This window comes from Carassius carassius, chromosome 13 (genome assembly GCF_963082965.1).
Source record: "Carassius carassius chromosome 13, fCarCar2.1, whole genome shotgun sequence".
In the NCBI taxonomy this organism is placed as follows: domain Eukaryota; kingdom Metazoa; phylum Chordata; class Actinopteri; order Cypriniformes; family Cyprinidae; genus Carassius; species Carassius carassius.
In genome coordinates, this window is record NC_081767.1 from 20,517,068 (window position 1) to 20,534,249 (window position 17,182).

At 38.1% G+C, this 17,182-nt stretch overlaps 1 protein-coding gene across 2 annotated transcripts in view; it reads left to right on the plus strand.

Moving 5' to 3' along the window:
- LOC132156073 (FERM domain-containing protein 5-like) overlaps nucleotides 1-16,718 on the plus strand; it is a 129,498-nt gene extending 112,780 nt beyond the window's left edge. The window contains exons 7-14 of one of the 2 annotated variants that reach the window (XM_059564909.1): nucleotides 2,887-2,974; nucleotides 4,218-4,306; nucleotides 4,934-4,997; nucleotides 5,154-5,245; nucleotides 7,171-7,245; nucleotides 9,326-9,394; nucleotides 9,613-9,719; nucleotides 15,470-16,718. In XM_059564909.1, coding sequence (XP_059420892.1) covers nucleotides 2,887-2,974; nucleotides 4,218-4,306; nucleotides 4,934-4,997; nucleotides 5,154-5,245; nucleotides 7,171-7,245; nucleotides 9,326-9,394; nucleotides 9,613-9,719; nucleotides 15,470-16,050 — 1,165 coding nt within the window. In that variant the 3' untranslated portion in view covers nucleotides 16,051-16,718. The remainder of the gene's footprint in view (nucleotides 1-2,886; nucleotides 2,975-4,217; nucleotides 4,307-4,933; nucleotides 4,998-5,153; nucleotides 5,246-7,170; nucleotides 7,246-9,325; nucleotides 9,395-9,612; nucleotides 9,720-15,469) is intronic. The other variant, XM_059564910.1, reaches the window with a different exon arrangement.
- The last annotated feature ends 464 nt before the right edge of the window (nucleotides 16,719-17,182 follow it).

Genomic DNA, 17,182 nt, shown 5'->3' on the forward strand with positions numbered 1-17,182 from the left:
TGCCCCTGTGACCCAGTTTCTGTCTCTATGTGGTTTGATTAGTTCCCAGGTGTGTCTAGTCATTTCCGCATGTGTTCCATGTCCCTGTTAATTAAGTCATGCCATCCACCTGTGTTTTCCCAATTATCCCTTGTACAAAAGCCTTGTCCTTTCAGTTCTGTTTTGTCTGGTCTACTCGTCTACTTGTTACTTGTCATCTTGTCTACTTGTCCACTTGTTACCGTTTACTTGCCACTTGCCACTTGCCACCTGTTATTTGCTACTTACCTTGCCTATGTTTGATTTAATAAATCCTTGTTTCGTTTATCCCTCGGCTCCGTGTTCCTTCCAGCAGCGTAAGCCGTGACAATAGGCTACAAATAAACATAAACAGACTCAACTGAATAAGCAGGCTATTTTCATAATGCTTAAGCGTTAAAAATAAATAAATAAAATAGAAATAAATTTATTATCAGTGTCACGATCATTAGATGGAGTGCCCATGAGCTTCAGTAGAGGGCACTCCAGTCAGGACCATTCCACCCATTCACCACCAGTTGTCACTTGGACACTAGCACCTCTCAAACTGTTGCACCACACCCGAACTACATTACCCATGAGTCACTGCATCACAATCACCCTGCCACACCTGCACCTCATTCATCAGCCAATTTCCTTGCCACACCTGCACCTCATTTACACACACACATAAAAGCAGCACACTCACTCTCACTCACTGTGAAGTCTTGTTTAGCCAGTCTGACATTTCCGAGCGTTTTCCCAGTGTTTGTTATTCCTGTGTTTTGACCTTTGGACTGTTTATTCCGACTCTGATTCTCCACTGCCTGTCCCGATCTCTGCTTGTTTCTGGTTACGATTCTGGTTATCCCTGACACACCTGACGCCATTTCTGATCTCTGCCTGTATTACCATTCTGTTGAATAAATGCTGCATATGGATCCGAACGCCTCCGACTCCTTGTTACAGAAGACTTCGCCATACCAGGATCCAGCAGCCCAGTATCCCCTTGTCACTGAGGTATCGGTTTCTGTTTCAATGTCAGCATATCACCAATCCAGCCTAACCACAGATCCAGTTGACCCTCTAGAGTCGAGTCAGGTTCCAGTGAACTCTCCAGAGTGAAGTCAGGTTCCAGTGAACTCTCCAGAGTGGAGTCAGGTTCCAGTGAACTCTCCAGAGTGGAGTCGGGTTCCAGTGAACTCTCCAGAGTGGAGTCGGGTTCCAGTGAACTCTCCAGAGTGGAGTCGGGTTCCAGTGAACTCTCCAGAGTGGAGTCGGGTTCCAGTGAACTCTCCAGAGTGGAGTCAGGTTCCAGTGAACTCTCCAGAGTGGAGTCAGGTTCCAGTGAACTCTCCAGAGTCAGGGCTAGTCCCTGTTGGCCTTCCAGAGTCAGGGCTAGTCCCTGTTGGCCTTCCAGAGTCAGGGCTAGTCCCTGTTGGCCTTCCAGAGTCAGGGCTAGTCCCTGTTGGCCTTCCAGAGTCGAGTCAGGTGACCGTTGAATTTTCAAAGTTAAGTCAGGTTCCGGTTGACCCTCCAGAGTCTAGTCAGGTGCTCGTGGACCCTCCAGAGTCAGGGCTAGTCACCGTCGACCTTCCAGAGTCAGGGCTAGTCACCGTCGACCTTCCAGAGTCAGGGCTAGTCACCGTCGACCTTCCAGAGTCAGGGCTAGTCACCGTCGACCTTCCAGAGTCAGGGCTAGTCACCGTCGACCTTCCAGAATCAGGGCTAGTCACCGTCGACCTTCCAGAGTCAGGACTAGTCACCATGGACTTTTCAGAGCCAAGGCTAGTCACCGTTGACCTTTCAGAGTCAAGTCAAGTCACCGGTGATCTTCAAGGACCGAGTCTAGTCACAGTCGTTCTTCAGGAACCAAGTCAAGTTTTGTGATCGTGCTAGTTCCAATGACTTATTTCCTAGTTTTCTTATGACTTCTCTTTGTTGCTGAAATGATGAGGTTGTGTGACGTTGTTCATGAGAGGCATGTTAAGGGCGTGTTTTAGTGAAGTGCAGCGGTGCTTCAGGCTCGACAGTGGAAACTCTGCGCTATTCTGGCCTCAGTGCTACTGGCCCGAGGCTATTAGCCCCACCTGGCCTGTTTTAGGCCCTGGCTCGCACTGGCCCGATAGTGGAAACACGGCTTGTGTGAAATCTTGGCCCTCTGTATTATTGGTCAGATCTGCTGTCAAAGCCGTAGGCCATCACTAAGCAAGCAGCACTTTGTCTCCATGTTTACATGAGCAAGTCCAATTAGCTCACTGAATGCCCTTGCTTATAAACTGCCAAACAGTCATGGGTTTAGTGATGGATTTAGTCTATTAATTACTTGCAAGGTTGTGATTTTGTCTTTAGAAGCTCTTGACAATCCTTTAATGGACAGCACATGAACATAAGACATTTAGGGAACTATGGTCACACCAAACTCGATGATCCACCAAATAGGAGCATGATTACTGCTGCCCTCTGGTGGTGGTGCTGTTCTGTGTTGAGAGCCTTCCTATTAGTGTTATTGTGGAAACTATGTTGGAAATGTAGAGGCTGCCTATTTAGAGCTTTCAAAACAATCCAGTAAATCAATCCATGAATCTGTAAGCAGCCGCTTTCTCAAAGTCGTAAGGGTCGCTTTTCTTCTCTGATTTGTGTTCCTAGACAGATGCATTTTTTTCATTTTCTGTTATAGTGATTTTACACTTTGCAGGATATGTTGAGCACAATTTTTTTTTTAATTAAAATAAAACCCTACAAATTTGGATCAAGTCCAATACCAATGGCACCAATGTATCACAGTCCTGAAATGTAATTGGTGACTCTGCTATGCTGTTGCTGTGGTCGTTTCACCATTGAATGACACAGATGGTGTTTTATTATTTATAATGTGTTGTTTTGCAGAGGTCAAACTCCAGAAACAGCTGAGCTGAAGTTCCTGCAGAAAGCACAAATGCTTGAAACATATGGTGTAGATCCTCATCCGTGCAAGGTTAGATGGCTCTATCTGACGCATTTACAGATGGCATCCAAAAGATATTGTGTACTGTGTAAAAAATTATTAAACTTTTATGAACCAAGAGCCCTTTCATAATGTAAGAATGTTCAGGAACAAAGGAAAGATTTCCATTTAGATGCTGCAAATCTCTAGGAGTCATGTCAGAGAGTGTGATTTCATGACTTCATAAAAAAAGAATGTACTTTATTACTCACAATCCTTAAGTGAGATTGAATGATTAAAAGTTGCAATAAAGACATTGCTATGAAGAATTGCTATTTCAAATAAATGCTGTTCTTTTGTTGTTCTTTATCACAGTTTCCACAAAATTTTAAGCAGCATAACTGTTTTCAACACTGATAGTAAAAAATAAATGTGTTTTGAATAGCAAATCAGCTAATTAACATGATTACTAAGAGATGATGTAATCTTGAAGACTGAAGTCATGGCTGTTGAAAATGTATCTTTGCCATAACTAAATAAATTACATTTGAAAGTATATTAAAACAGAAACAGTTATTTCAAAATGTAATAATATTAAACAATATTGTGTGTGTGTGTGTGTGTGTGTGTGTGTGTGTGTGTGTGTGTGTGTGTGTGTGTGTGTGTGTGTGTGTGTGTGTGTGTGTGTGTGTGTGTGTGTGTGTGTGTGTGTGTGTGTGTGTGTGTCTTTGGTCAAATAAATGGAGCCTTATTAAGCATAAGAGACTTCTTTCAGAAACATAAAAAAAATCTCACTTGATCTTTTGATCAGTGTTTATTAAAATGTATTAAAACATATATACAGTTTGATTGCTTATAGCCACAGACTTAATTAGTTCATTCATTTATAGTCCGTAGTTTTATATATTATGTCATGTATAAAACCACTGATATGTTTCAATGTGGTTGATTTCATAAAATCTTTGTATATATTCTGCTGATTTATGGAAAATGAATGGGGTTATTGTAGCTTGAGCCAAGGCCATTAAAATAGTTTTCTAAAAGTATCCTCTATATCGCTTAGTTCTTTCAGTGTTCTTTTTTGTCTCTTTGTCTATTGCCAGTATAATCTCAAGTAAAAGCCAATGACTACTCATTTTGCTGTTGAACGTCAGATAAAGTAACCCTGAAACAAAAGTATGAAGGTTCTGTTGTTATGATCATTTGCTGTGCTGTGCTGTATCGACTCCTACTCAATGTCTGCTAGTTGAGAAACGAAGGTGACGTGGTTCTCCTCTGTCGCTGTTCATCACAGGATGTATCTGGTAACCCGGCTTTCCTCGCCTTCACTCCGTTCGGTTTTGTTGTGCTTCAGGGGAACAAGAGAGTCCATTTCCTCAAGTGGTGAGTGACTAATACTTGCCTCTTTTCTCTACTGCACTTCTATTGACGTCTTCGGGGCTGAGTAAACACAGATATGCATACTGTACATGCATCATGAAGCTGATAATAATGAGTCATTCTCATCTTGTTCGTTTTAATTAATTAAAATGAGCTCATGTAATTCAGTTTGTAAACATTGTGTCATCTTAATTTGATTTAATGCATTTGTAATGAGACTTCATGAATAATGCATGATAATTTTTTACTGTAATCTCTAATCGTCTAGAAGTTGCATATGTGTGTTACAGTATATATATATATATATATATATATATATATATATATATATATATATATATATATATATATATATATATAAAACATACATTGTAAATGAATAGGACAGTAAAACACATAAAACATATGTATGTATCTATAGATTGATAGAAAGGTAGATTTTTCATGTATTATTCATGTAATCTTTCTCTCTGTTCATAATCATTATATTGTAGTTACATAAGTTACAATTATACAATCACATAATATTAACTTTTTATAGCATTTATATGTTTGATATACATTATATACATTCTAAATGTATCTACATTATAATACCTCAATATATGTATTCTTCTTCCACTTGAATAGGAACGAGGTGACCAAACTGAAGTTTGAAGGAAAGACATTCCATATATATGCAAATCAGAAGGAGGTGAGTACAATAATTACTCCAACACTGGTGAAGTCGAAGAGAATAACAATATACCAAATTGTCATATGATAATGACACAATCTGTGAAGCTTTAATAATTCCCTTCAAAGACAGTGCTGCATTAGTGAACCTTTAATGACTTTTTGTTATGCACAGGACAAAAAGATCATCTTGACATACTTCACACCAACTCCAGAGGCCTGCAAGCACCTTTGGAAATGCGGTGTTGAAAATCAAGCCTTCTACAAGTACGTTTTTCCACTCCTCCTTTCTTCGAGACTAAATTAATATTGTAATTTCATCCCCCCAGAGCATGATATTTAAGCTGAATAAAGACCTATTCAGATAGGATTCATTTTCTAAATGGCGCTTAAGTTACAGATATTATGACCTGACATCCGTGATTCCACGGATCAATTCGGACGGGACTAACAACTCCATGTTTCTTACAGAAATGGGAGGGTCTGTTTTCTACATCTGGGCATAGCAGAGATCACATGCTCTGTATGCATGCATTGCATAGTCATAAACTATAACATCAACTACAACAACCATGTTTAATTTTAGTAAGGATACATATGTAATTAAAACATAAATGATTTGAGAAATTGATGTGAGTAATCTCACCTGACGTTAATATTACAGTAACCAGGCTTAACAGTTTACAAGATGTGGCTCTTGAAAAGCAGTAGGTAATTTGCACTGGAATTATTACAGAAGTTGTGTGAGAAAAACACAGACTTGCCAGGTTTGGACGGGATTAAAATCGCTAAGTACGTCTGTGAAACACAAATTTCTCTGGAAAACTAGTCCTGTCCGAATAGGGCTTTAATAATGCAAGACCCTTCTGAAAGTGTCGTCTGGACAATGCAGTCACTGTTTTTACCTCGCGGGGGTCATCTAATGGAACAGCCACGTGTTGAGAATGACCTTTACTGCTTGAGCAATGCGAGATGCATTCTGCTAGCTCCTCCGGAGGGATGTCTTTGCCCGTTTCAGTCTTGGTTGATTGCACATGTCCTTGGCCATGGCATGGGAAGTGTTTAAAGTGACGTACAGCTCAAGGCGGACCGCAGTGTTTCGGATGAGCGGGTTTCTAAAAGGAGAGCGCAGTTTCACAACACATTTTTTCTCTGTTTTATGAAGAACTATTTTGGCTGACTGAGGCGACATCTTTGGAAAGAAAGTCTGTTTCAACACTCATCATGAAGTGCGGGAAAGCTCAATTTAGGTGAAGGGAATGGTGTAATCACTGATTTGGCAAGGCGCCTTATTAAAACTGAATCTACATCGTATTCGAAGTCTGACTGAATTCATTCCGCTGGGGCAAAGAGAAATTTGTAGCTGTAGTTAAAGTCCCCTAGAGAAGGAGAATTGGTGGCAGGTGAAGGCAGATGATAATTGAAAAGTGGGTTTTACAATCCACATAAAGGCCGTCTTTGGGGAAGGAGATTCCACACCTGGTGATGAAAAGTCTGAATCAAATGTTCACCAGAGACCATCTCAAGCTCTGCCTGAGGTTTCAGTCACTAGGAAGGTTAGAATATATGTTCTAGCTTTAGAAACAAAACTTATTTTAGCTTGTCAGTGGGGTAGGTGATATGACAGAATCTTTTTTTTTCTAAATATTTTTTTTATTTGGACAAACTTGTACTTCACTACATTTTAAGGCCTAATAACATACTTTCATATTTCACCACACATTATAAATGTATGATTTGTGATGATTATTTTCAGTAAACCTTTTGAAATGGTACAGTACTTTTTACTTTTAATACTTGGGTACATTAATGACCAAGTACTTTTGTTATTTTCCTCAAAGTTGAAAAGGAGTATGTATACTCTCTTACTGGAGTGATGTTTTTTAGGGTATCTGTACTTGTACCCCAAGTACTTGTTTGCGCATATTGTCTACCACAGCATATAACTCTAAATACAGATTCGTAAAAAAACAGCAACAACAACAACAACAAAAACATTAACTAAAGAATATTTTGAACAATTGATGACAGCAATGTCATATTTTTGCTTAAAAGAGTTAAGAGAAAAATTATTCTTAATTCAAACTGTGTAGTTTAGAAATAGTGAGTTGTGTTAGCTATTTCGTTTGACTGTTTGTTTCACACAAATGTGCATTCTTAGAGCTTAATCATTCCTCTCTGCCCCTCGTCAGGTTGGAGAAGTCGAGCCAGGTTCGTACGGTGTCCAGCAGTAACCTGTTCTTCAAGGGGAGTCGTTTTCGCTACAGGTAAGTGCGGACAGACAGACAGACACAGCACGGGTCACTGCCGATGGACCGCCACAGCTTCAGGGGTCCCTGCTCCAAAAACAGCCTGCTGTCCTCATCACGGTCAAATAGAGGTGACTGCTTTGGAGCCAATGCACCACAACCTGCTGCGGATTGAGCTGTTCAAACAGGCCACCTTTTAAACAGACGTTTACTTAATACCGGCAATTGTAACAGATGAATGGAGCCATCGGGCCAATTAAACAAACAGCACAATCAATTATTATAGTGGGCTCTCAGGCTCAAACACCTAATTAGGAAATTGATAACAGTTATTTTCTCAATCCTATGTAAGGAGACAGGGTGGATTCTAAGGCACTGAAGGACTCCATGGAGAGTTTTTTGTTTAAAGAATAGTAGTTCAGCCACAGTCTGAGAGGCAGAGATTGAGTTAAGAGAGGGGACTCAATAAGGTTAATCTAATTCCTGAGCTTTATGGACTCTAGTAGCAGCGGTCACCATCTCTCACAGTCACAGAGATCACAATTCCCACCAAAATACCTGCGGATTGAACGTGACTGGAAACAGTTTTTTCATCCTCAGTGGCTGAGCTGTTTTCTTTTGGTTGGTTTTGATAAATGAAGCTGGTCAGCCTCAACCAGGGTCTGAAAATATCTCCCACCACCATTTGTATATAGACAGTTTTCAGGTACTTTTTTCACAGTTGCAGGTAGTTTTGCTAATCTGCCAGCTACTGGAAAGACTGACCTGTAACGTATTGCCAGTTAGCAAAAATTTTAGCATGGTTGTGCAACTATATGGGATATAATATAATATAATATAATATAATACTATACAATACAATACAATACAATATATAAATAAAGTTTTTGGTTACAGTATAAATGCAAGGAGCATTTTAGATATTTTATATATTTGAGATATTTCTGATATAATATAATATAATAACATAGTTTTTGGTTACAGTATAAATGCAATTAAATTTTTTAAATATTTGTTTTAGATATATTTTAGATAGTTCCGATATAATATAATATAATAAAATAGTTTTTGGTTACAGTATAAATGCAATGAGATTTTTTTATTTGTTTTAGATATATTTTAGATATATGTTAGATATTTCTGATATAATCTAATATAATCTAATAGTTTTTGGTTACAGTATAAAGGCAATGATAATTTTAGATTTTTTTTAATATATTTTATATATTTCTGATATAATATAATACATTAAAATAGTTTTTGGTTACAGTATAAATGCAAAGAGAATATTAGATATTGGTTTAAGATATATTTTAGATATTTCTGATATAATATAATAAAATAGTTTTTGGTTACATGCAAAGAGCAAAACTTATAGCAAAACTTGGTCGTTTTGTATGTTGGTTCAGGTCTGTCGTCATCTGAGGTCCTCAGAGGAGTTGGCATCATCTCTTCTCAGGTGTTCAGTAATCTCAGATCTTTGTCAGGGCTGGATCCAGAGTGAAGCTTGTGTAATTCCTAGTAACCTCAGGGTGCCCATCCCGTGGCAGAAACGAAGAAGCAAATAGAGAAATATTAGCATAGTTGCTATTCAAACCAAGTAAAACACGATGATGTGTTCAAACCAAGCAAATGATAATGTGCATTTGATCAGATATAACTGAAGTACAAGGTTATGAGATGCATTATGTGAAAGCTTGGATAAAGAGAGTATGTGTCTGAACGCCGAACATTATCAGGAAGGCTGTTCCAGAGTTTAGGAGCCAAATGTGGTAGGTAGCCAGAGTAGAGATTGTAAAATTGCGTCAATATGATCATATTTTCTTGACTTGGTAAGAACTCGGCTGCATTTTGACTACCTGTAGCTTGTTTATTGAGGATGCAGGCAACCAGCTAGCAGTGCATGCAGTTTGGCAATTTTTCTAAAATGGAAGAATGCTGTTTTTGTAACATGGGAAGTATGATTTCCAAAAGACAAGTTGCAGTCTAATATTACACCCACATTTTTGACTGTAGAGGATCAGGGAATAAGGGAAATTATGCCAAAATAATTCAGCAGGGGGAACTGGACACACCAGTTGTTTTTGTTTCATTTCAGTGGAAGAGTAGCCAAAGAGGTAATGGAACAGAGTGCAAAAATTAAACGGGAACCTCCAGAAATACACAGGTATGCATGAGTGCCCATCTGTTAACCATATAATTGCTCACACTGCAACTGTATTAACTGTATAATTGCTTACAGTGGGTCACATTCTTTTGGTGGCATCTTTTTTGCATGCATGCATGCATGTCCAGTAAGACTGACTGATGTCTGTAGTTATAGGACGTACTGTAATGTGATAAATGGGTGTGTTGATACAGTACTGAGTTTGTATGTGGTCACAGGGCTGGCTTGGTGCCCAGCAGAAGCTGTCCATCCATCACGCATGGGCCGCGTCTGAGCAGTGTCCAACGGACCCGCCGGAGAGCTGTACACATATCCATCATGGAAGGTGAGAGTCCAGTCCTTTAACCTGAGTTCAGCTCTACCCTGAAACCCCGAAAGCACAGTCAGAGCACTACGTCAAAGCATTCAATGGTTTGAGTGTCTGCCAACTTTTAGTATAGCAAATTAAACTTTATAAAAAGAGGGACATTTATGCCATGAAGACAATATAGTCACTAAAGTAGTCATGAAAACTTTAGCTTATTGTAGGGAATATTGTAACATGTTTTTGTTGATTATGTTTTAGATATGTACTGTATGTGTGAGTGCGCATATATGAGTGTATTTTTGCCTAGTAACATATCTGATATTTCCAATAAAATATTTATTTTTGTTTTTATAAATGAAGATAGTTTCACTGTATTTACAATTGATTTCTATATAAAAATAATGAATTATACAGTTTTGCCTTTTGTGTGTTTATAATAGTATGCATTTTATGTAAATTGTGTAATATATTAATTAAAATAGTATTTATCTTTATTTTTATATTTTTTAATTAATATAATTTTTATTATAATTTATTATATTAATTATATTATATTATTATATTAATTTTTATTATAATTTAATAATATAATTTTTATTTTATAAAATACTTTACTTACAGACACACATACATAGATGTAAGTGTAAAAGTAAAATATTTTTATGAAATAAAAATTTGATTAATTTATAAAAAATATAAAAATAAACATGTATGTATGTGTATCTATAATGTATATATATATAAATATAAATATATAAATATATATATATATTATATATAGTTATTTATTTATTTTGCACACTATACACACATGCCCTCACCAAAGTTGACAAGTTGACTGTATTCAGTAATATGAGGCTGAACCGGCCGTCACTTGGAGGAGTGGAGATGCAGGTGCTCCCGTCAGTCACACCACTCTATTTCTGAGCCAGCTTATAACAGTCAGTACTAACACCTCGATGTGTCACCATCTGTGCCATCTTGACCCACCTGTCCAAGGTTTACCAGTGTCTGCCCACCCCTTGATTCTGGGTCTCATCTAATGAGCCAAACTGTTAGACTAGCATCACAGCAGACGACTGCCCACTCTTAACATGAGTCTACTCTACATATACAGTGTAGTAAAGCCTCTGGTCACTAGATCCACTCTGAAACTGTGATTCAACTCAGAAAAGACCATCTTAAGATGTTGTGAGGAGCTCTTGTCTGTTGTGCGATCGGCTCAGAGAGCTGGGGAGGATAAGTCAACTATTCATGTGCTGACTGTGAGTCTTCAGTGAGTATAAATACCCTCATCTGAAAATAGACAGGACCTTTCTCACCATTTAAGTCACTGGCTGTTGGAGGAGGGAGGAGGTGAGAGACCTGGCCGGGGTAGGATTTGCCACCACTGTCTCGGGTGCCTACTCTGCCGTTTACCAGCATAGCCAAGCTTTAAACCAGCAGCCCACGGTGGAAATAGGGCACCGGTGACAGGGTTTATAGTTGTTCATATGCTCTCTGAAGAAGTTCAGCAGCTGCAGACGTTCACTTTTTGGAGATAAACATGGTGAAGTGCCTAATCCGCATCACCACCCGGGTGAATGTCCACCTGCGCATGATCAACCACTGCTATCGAGATGTAAAGGTTCGGGTGCTGAGTTTGGGGCCTCGTATGCTGGGAAAGGCCCTGGGCGTGCTGCCCCTTTACCCAGCCCTCACAGGGCAACAGGGCCAGCTGCGGGCATCACCTTTGCCCATGACTTCACCATCTTATGCAGTGCCCACCACAGCTTTAGGTAAAGTCTAATGTGTGTTTGTTTGTGCACCAGATTGATTTATTATTATTATTATTTTTTTTTGATTATTAGGTTTTACTGTAGATCTTTTTCAGTAAGATGTATTTTATTTCTGCTTTGTTTTGATGAAATCGGATTAGGTGGGTTAGAATAAAAAGAGGCAGGTAATGGAATTTCTGTTGGTGTTGCTGCGGTGGTGGTGTTTGTTGTCAAGCTTGAAAAACTCTTTGAGATGTGAAGTGCTTAAATTCTGCAGAACATGCATTGCTGCTTGGGGTCAGTAAGATTAAAGAAATGAATGCTTTTTTTCTGAGCAAGGATGCAATAAATTTTTGAAAAGCGACGGTAAATACATTTAAGCTTTGTGTTTATTAAAGAACATTATAAATATTGTTAAGTTGCAAAAGTGTTTTCAACACTGATAAGAATAATAAAGGCTTCATGAGCACTAATTCAGCATTTTAGAACGATTTTTGAAGAATCATTTGACACTGAAGACATCACAAGATTAAATTACATTTTGAAGTATATTAAAATAGATATGTTATTTTAAATGGACATATTTCACATAATCACTGTTAACTGTTTTATTATTATTATTATTATTATTATTATTTTATTAAATACATGCAGAATTGGTGAGCATAATTTTATTTAAATAAATTTTAACAAATCTTACCGCCCCCAAACTTTTAAATGATACAGTACATTTCATTTTAAGGAATTATTTGCATTACTTATACGTAAAAAAGCTGACAAACACAATCTACTTCAATAAGTAACAAACATTTGAACTACTTGTCTATAACTTGATATGGATTTGTGGACTACTTAAAAACATTTGGTTATTGACAGAATCAAGAAAAGGTTCTTTCTATGTCCTGATTATAATAAATAGTGCACATCAGAAGCTTGAAAGCTGTAGAAGCATTTCTGGCTGTTCATTAATCCACAGTCTGCAAGTGGAAGACATACAGTGCTGTTACTAATCTTTCAAGGAGTTGCCATCCTGCAGACGTCACAACAAGAAGACAGAGTGAAATGCAGCTGAAAAAAGAACTGCAGGAGTTGCAGAAATGCACAGCATAATGTTTGAAGGACTGCAGCCTGAAACTAAAACCTGATTCCAGCTGTGTAGCATGGTGAGGAGAGGATGATAATATCAGGGTAGCCGTTCATCACCTGAAGCTCGGTAGACTCAATACAGAATTAATTCACCACTGGAATTGTGCTCTCATTCCAGACATCAGTTCTATTGATGCAATATGCTGTGTCATGAGCCGAAGAACACAACTGAAGAGTTAAAGAAATAGTTCAAATAGCTAAACAATTTTAAAGGGATTTCAAAAACTGTGGTGCTAATGGATGGATGCCATTACTTCTAAAGTGGATTTAACAGTCAGTTATTTAATGCAAGTTCACATTTTTCACAGTCTGGTCTGTAAATGTTTAAACGACTGTATTTTCACTATTGTATTGCAAATACAATTAGGTTGTGTTTGTTATTTTAACCTGGTTTGACAGCAGTGCACATTCTTATGAATTATTAATGCAGATTACAGGTAAATACAAAGGCTTCACAAGCTTTTTCCTTCTTATATTTCGAGTGAAACCTGAGCTGTTACATTCCAGGGCTCTTTAAACTCAGATAAATGAGAGCTTAGTTCAGCTTTATGCACTAAAGCAGATGTGCTTTCATGTGACCATTTTTCTCTTTGGCGGGATGTTTAATATTGTGAATGAGAGGCGTTTGGTCAAGCAGTAAAATGTCACATCGTCAAGAGATGATATCTTAATCCCTTAACATCAGAATAGAGACATAACATATCTGCAGTGACACGCTCAAGAATCTAATGCTCAGCAAAACTCATATGCTTCCTTTAGGAAAAGGGTATGTGAGAACTGAAGTGCAAGGATTTATGGCAAATTTTGCAGCATCCTCTCTTCGTGGTCTGTGGTTGCTTACTGTGACAAATCCTCTTAACATCATGGTGTTAAAATGAATATCTTTAAGAACAGAAGTATACCTCCCGATGGATTCAATATATCATGTAACTTCTGTATTGCTTTAAAATGGACTGGTATCACAAAAGCTATTTAAAGCCTTTCTAAGTTAATAAAGATTAAAGATTGTGTACTATACATACATTTGCATGTTGTATAGTGAGGTATAGTCCTTTTGATTTACCTTGTGCTGCTAATTGTTACAACGCCTCAACAGATTGGCTGTTTGCCTGTCAGTATTTGTGTTTCCCAGTGCTTTGCTGAGGCCTGTGGGGGCTTGAAGTACAGTGTCTATAAGAACAAACGAGCTTTGAAATGACTTTTCACATTAACGCTCGGTCTGCCGAACGCATTACTGCACTCTAGGCCTGTGATTCAGTATTTGCATATGCCACCTGCATGAGACCCTTCGAATATTCTCCCTCAAGCACAGTACACACCATGACATTTTTTTTTTTTGGTTCTTTTCGATTGCTACTTGTCAGATTGTATGAAAGGACCCCTTTGAGGTATTGTTTAAAAGCAGGGCCGGAATAAGAACCTGAGACTCTGGAGTCTGGACATGATTAAAAATTGAATGATGAAAAATTTAAATGTAACCATAGGCTTGTGTTGTTAATGTAGAAATCACATGACCAATGACAAACATAGCCTCACTTTTTTTCCTATTCAAGCGTCAACCTTTCAGTCTCCCTTGAAACCAAGTGACTTAAACAGCAATTCATTGACTGGCCACTAGAGACTGGTTTCAAAAGGGAGTCAATCCCATAGACACCCCATGTTAAAATACCCAACTTTACAGCAGAAAAATAAATTTTTACAGTCTGGTACAAAAACAGGTTTTGTCCTATATAACTCATTTTGCCCTTGATGACAACTGTGAGGGGGGTAAATTATTTAAAAAACTCATCCATTTAAATTATATTAAGCCTTAAAGTTCTGCATAATTAATGGCGCAGACACTTGAGTGACAGATGGATTGCCGCTGCTGTCACCACTGTTGAGCTAGGTGGGTGTGGTTTCAGCAACCAGCTCCACCTACGTCCCGCCTCTTTGCCCATTTTTGATTATCTGAGAGTGAAGTGCGGTGACGCTGCCAAAATGGCGATGGCCAGCTCCACCCACTTTAGGCTTCAAAAATGCTCTTCAGAAACCTACGGGTAATGTCACGGACACTATATTCATGTTATTTTTTTTTTACAGTCTATGGTCCAATCACATGTACAATTCACTTTGCGTGTCGGAATGTTCAAACCCCAAGATCTTACTTTACGATTAAGTTTTTTTATCAGACTTATTCATTTACATTTTTAAATACCCAGTCATACAATATGAAGAAAACTAATTATTTCAGGAAACTAAAACATTTACCATATGCGGTTCATATATGTGTACATTATTCTGCTATTATATCATATTGATATTCATACTAGGATTTAATGCCAGAGTTTAATGGATAAATTATGTGTATGTGAATGTAAAATGCACTTTTCCATGGTCAAAAAATTTAATAAACACAGACTTTCATTTGTACAAGTAAGATGAATGTGGGGTGGGTGCTTCTTTCACAGGCTTTTGGCTGCTTTATTTTTTACTTACCACCACATTGTGCTGTTTTCTACGGTGCCCCGCACATGACATACAGGAAAAAATGTTTAATTGTGCGCACAATGTAATAATTTGTTCCCTTTTTACTAAATCATGCATATGACATTACTGAACTGTGGCCACGTTTTAGTAGAACCAAACTGAGTGAACAAATTATATCGTGCAGTGCTCACATTTCAAAATCCCCCCCTTTTTTAAATGTAGAAAGTTATACACTAGAAAAGTACAGAATGTTTAAGCCAGCATTGATTTAAGCTTAAAGTTAAGCAAAACCATTGTAAGAAATCAACACAAACTCTCAGTAGAACATTTTTAATCTTATTATTCATTAAATAGATTTTTTGTCGCTCTCTTATCCATCCTCTTGCTTCCATTCAGGTCTGGAATCCTTGCGGGACAGTGCCCACTCCACTCCAGTGCGCTCCATGTCCCATGGCGACTCCTTCATCCCACGTTCACGGAGCCAGGCAATGGACTCGGGCGATGGGACAGCAGTCATCTCTGATGAGAGTTACAGTCCCTCTGACAGTGTACTGCCCACACCGGTGTCCGAGTACAGCCTGGAGCTGGCAGTCTCACGACAGATCAACGGTGCCACCCGCAGCATTGAGGAGGAGAAAGAGTCAGAGGCGGGAACGCCCACCGTGGGCGACATGACCGAGTTTGGAGTGGACAGTTTAGTCAAAAGCATAGCTGGGGAGGCCGCGCTCAGTGAGACGGAACAGGTGAATAAGTTTGTTTTAAGTGTACTCCGTCTGCTCCTTGTGACCATTGGACTCCTTTTTGTCTTGCTCCTCCTCCTCATCATCCTCACTGAGTCCGACCTTGACATTGCATTTTTACGTGATATCCGACAGACCCCTGAGTTTGAGCAGTTCCATTACGAATACTTTTGTCCCCTCAGACGGTGGTTTGCCTGCAAGCTCCGCTGGGTGGGCGGGCTGCTCATTAACAAGTGAAAATGAGGCACTAAAGCTCGTAAAGCCTCCCTTGTTGGGGTTGAGAAGACGCTAAACACGTGGAGAGAGAGAGAGAGAGAGAGAGAGAGAGAGACGGAGGGCATCGACCTGTCCCATGAACCATGAACCCAGTTTCTTTCATGACACTCCTGCTGACACAAGGGGGACAACCAGGCCCACAGCTCCTCCTCTTCCACTTTTGGTTCTTTCTCCCCCATCCATTTTTACACCCTTATTTCTGTCTTCTTTTTTTTTTTTACAAAGACAATTTTATTATTTATTTATTGGTTTCCTTGTTTTGGATTTAAGGTCATTTCAGGTATTTTATTTTTACAAAAAAAAAAAAAAAAAAAAGGGAATATGAAATATTTTGCTGCAACAAGAGAATGTTGCCTTCAGTTATATTTATTTTACAATAATAATTATTAAAGTCTTATCAAAGAATGTTGTGCATTTAGTCAAGTTGGTATGTTATAGTGGGTTTGGAAAGAACGACAAAGTTGAAAACCAATGCTTTTCTGAGTTTATGCATAATTCATATTCATTCATCATTTAACTCTTTAGTAAATTCTAAAGGCTGCTATAATTTACCACATCAATGATCAGATCAGCAGAGGGTTATATGTAAGGTAAGAATGTGCAAGCTATTTTGGAAATGAAAGCTGAGGAAAGACAGATGGGTACATTTGAATTCTGTATTTGGTGGCTTGAGTTTTAGGGTGTCAAATACGTTTTAGGAATATAATTGTGTTAAGGCAGTAGCAAGAATTAACTGGTATAAATTGTGTTATGTCATGTGACCCAATAGTGTCAGTATCTGTTAAAGTTATTAAGAATGATTTAAAAGAAACTAGCACCCATAGATCCAGTCTAGATGCAGTAGATGTGCAAAATTGAAAGGGTTTGGTTTTTAAGAACTAAGTACATCAGTTTTTTTTTTCATGAGTATGTGTATTTGCTTTATCATTATGATTATTTTTACATTTTCCATTCTGAATCTTTCTCTATAGAAATTAATCCCACTGTATTTTTTTATTCCATATCAAACTTGCTCTTAAGTTGGTAATATATTTGGTTTTGGGGATATCATGCTATTATTATTCTTAATTACAATAACAATGCTGTACTTTTT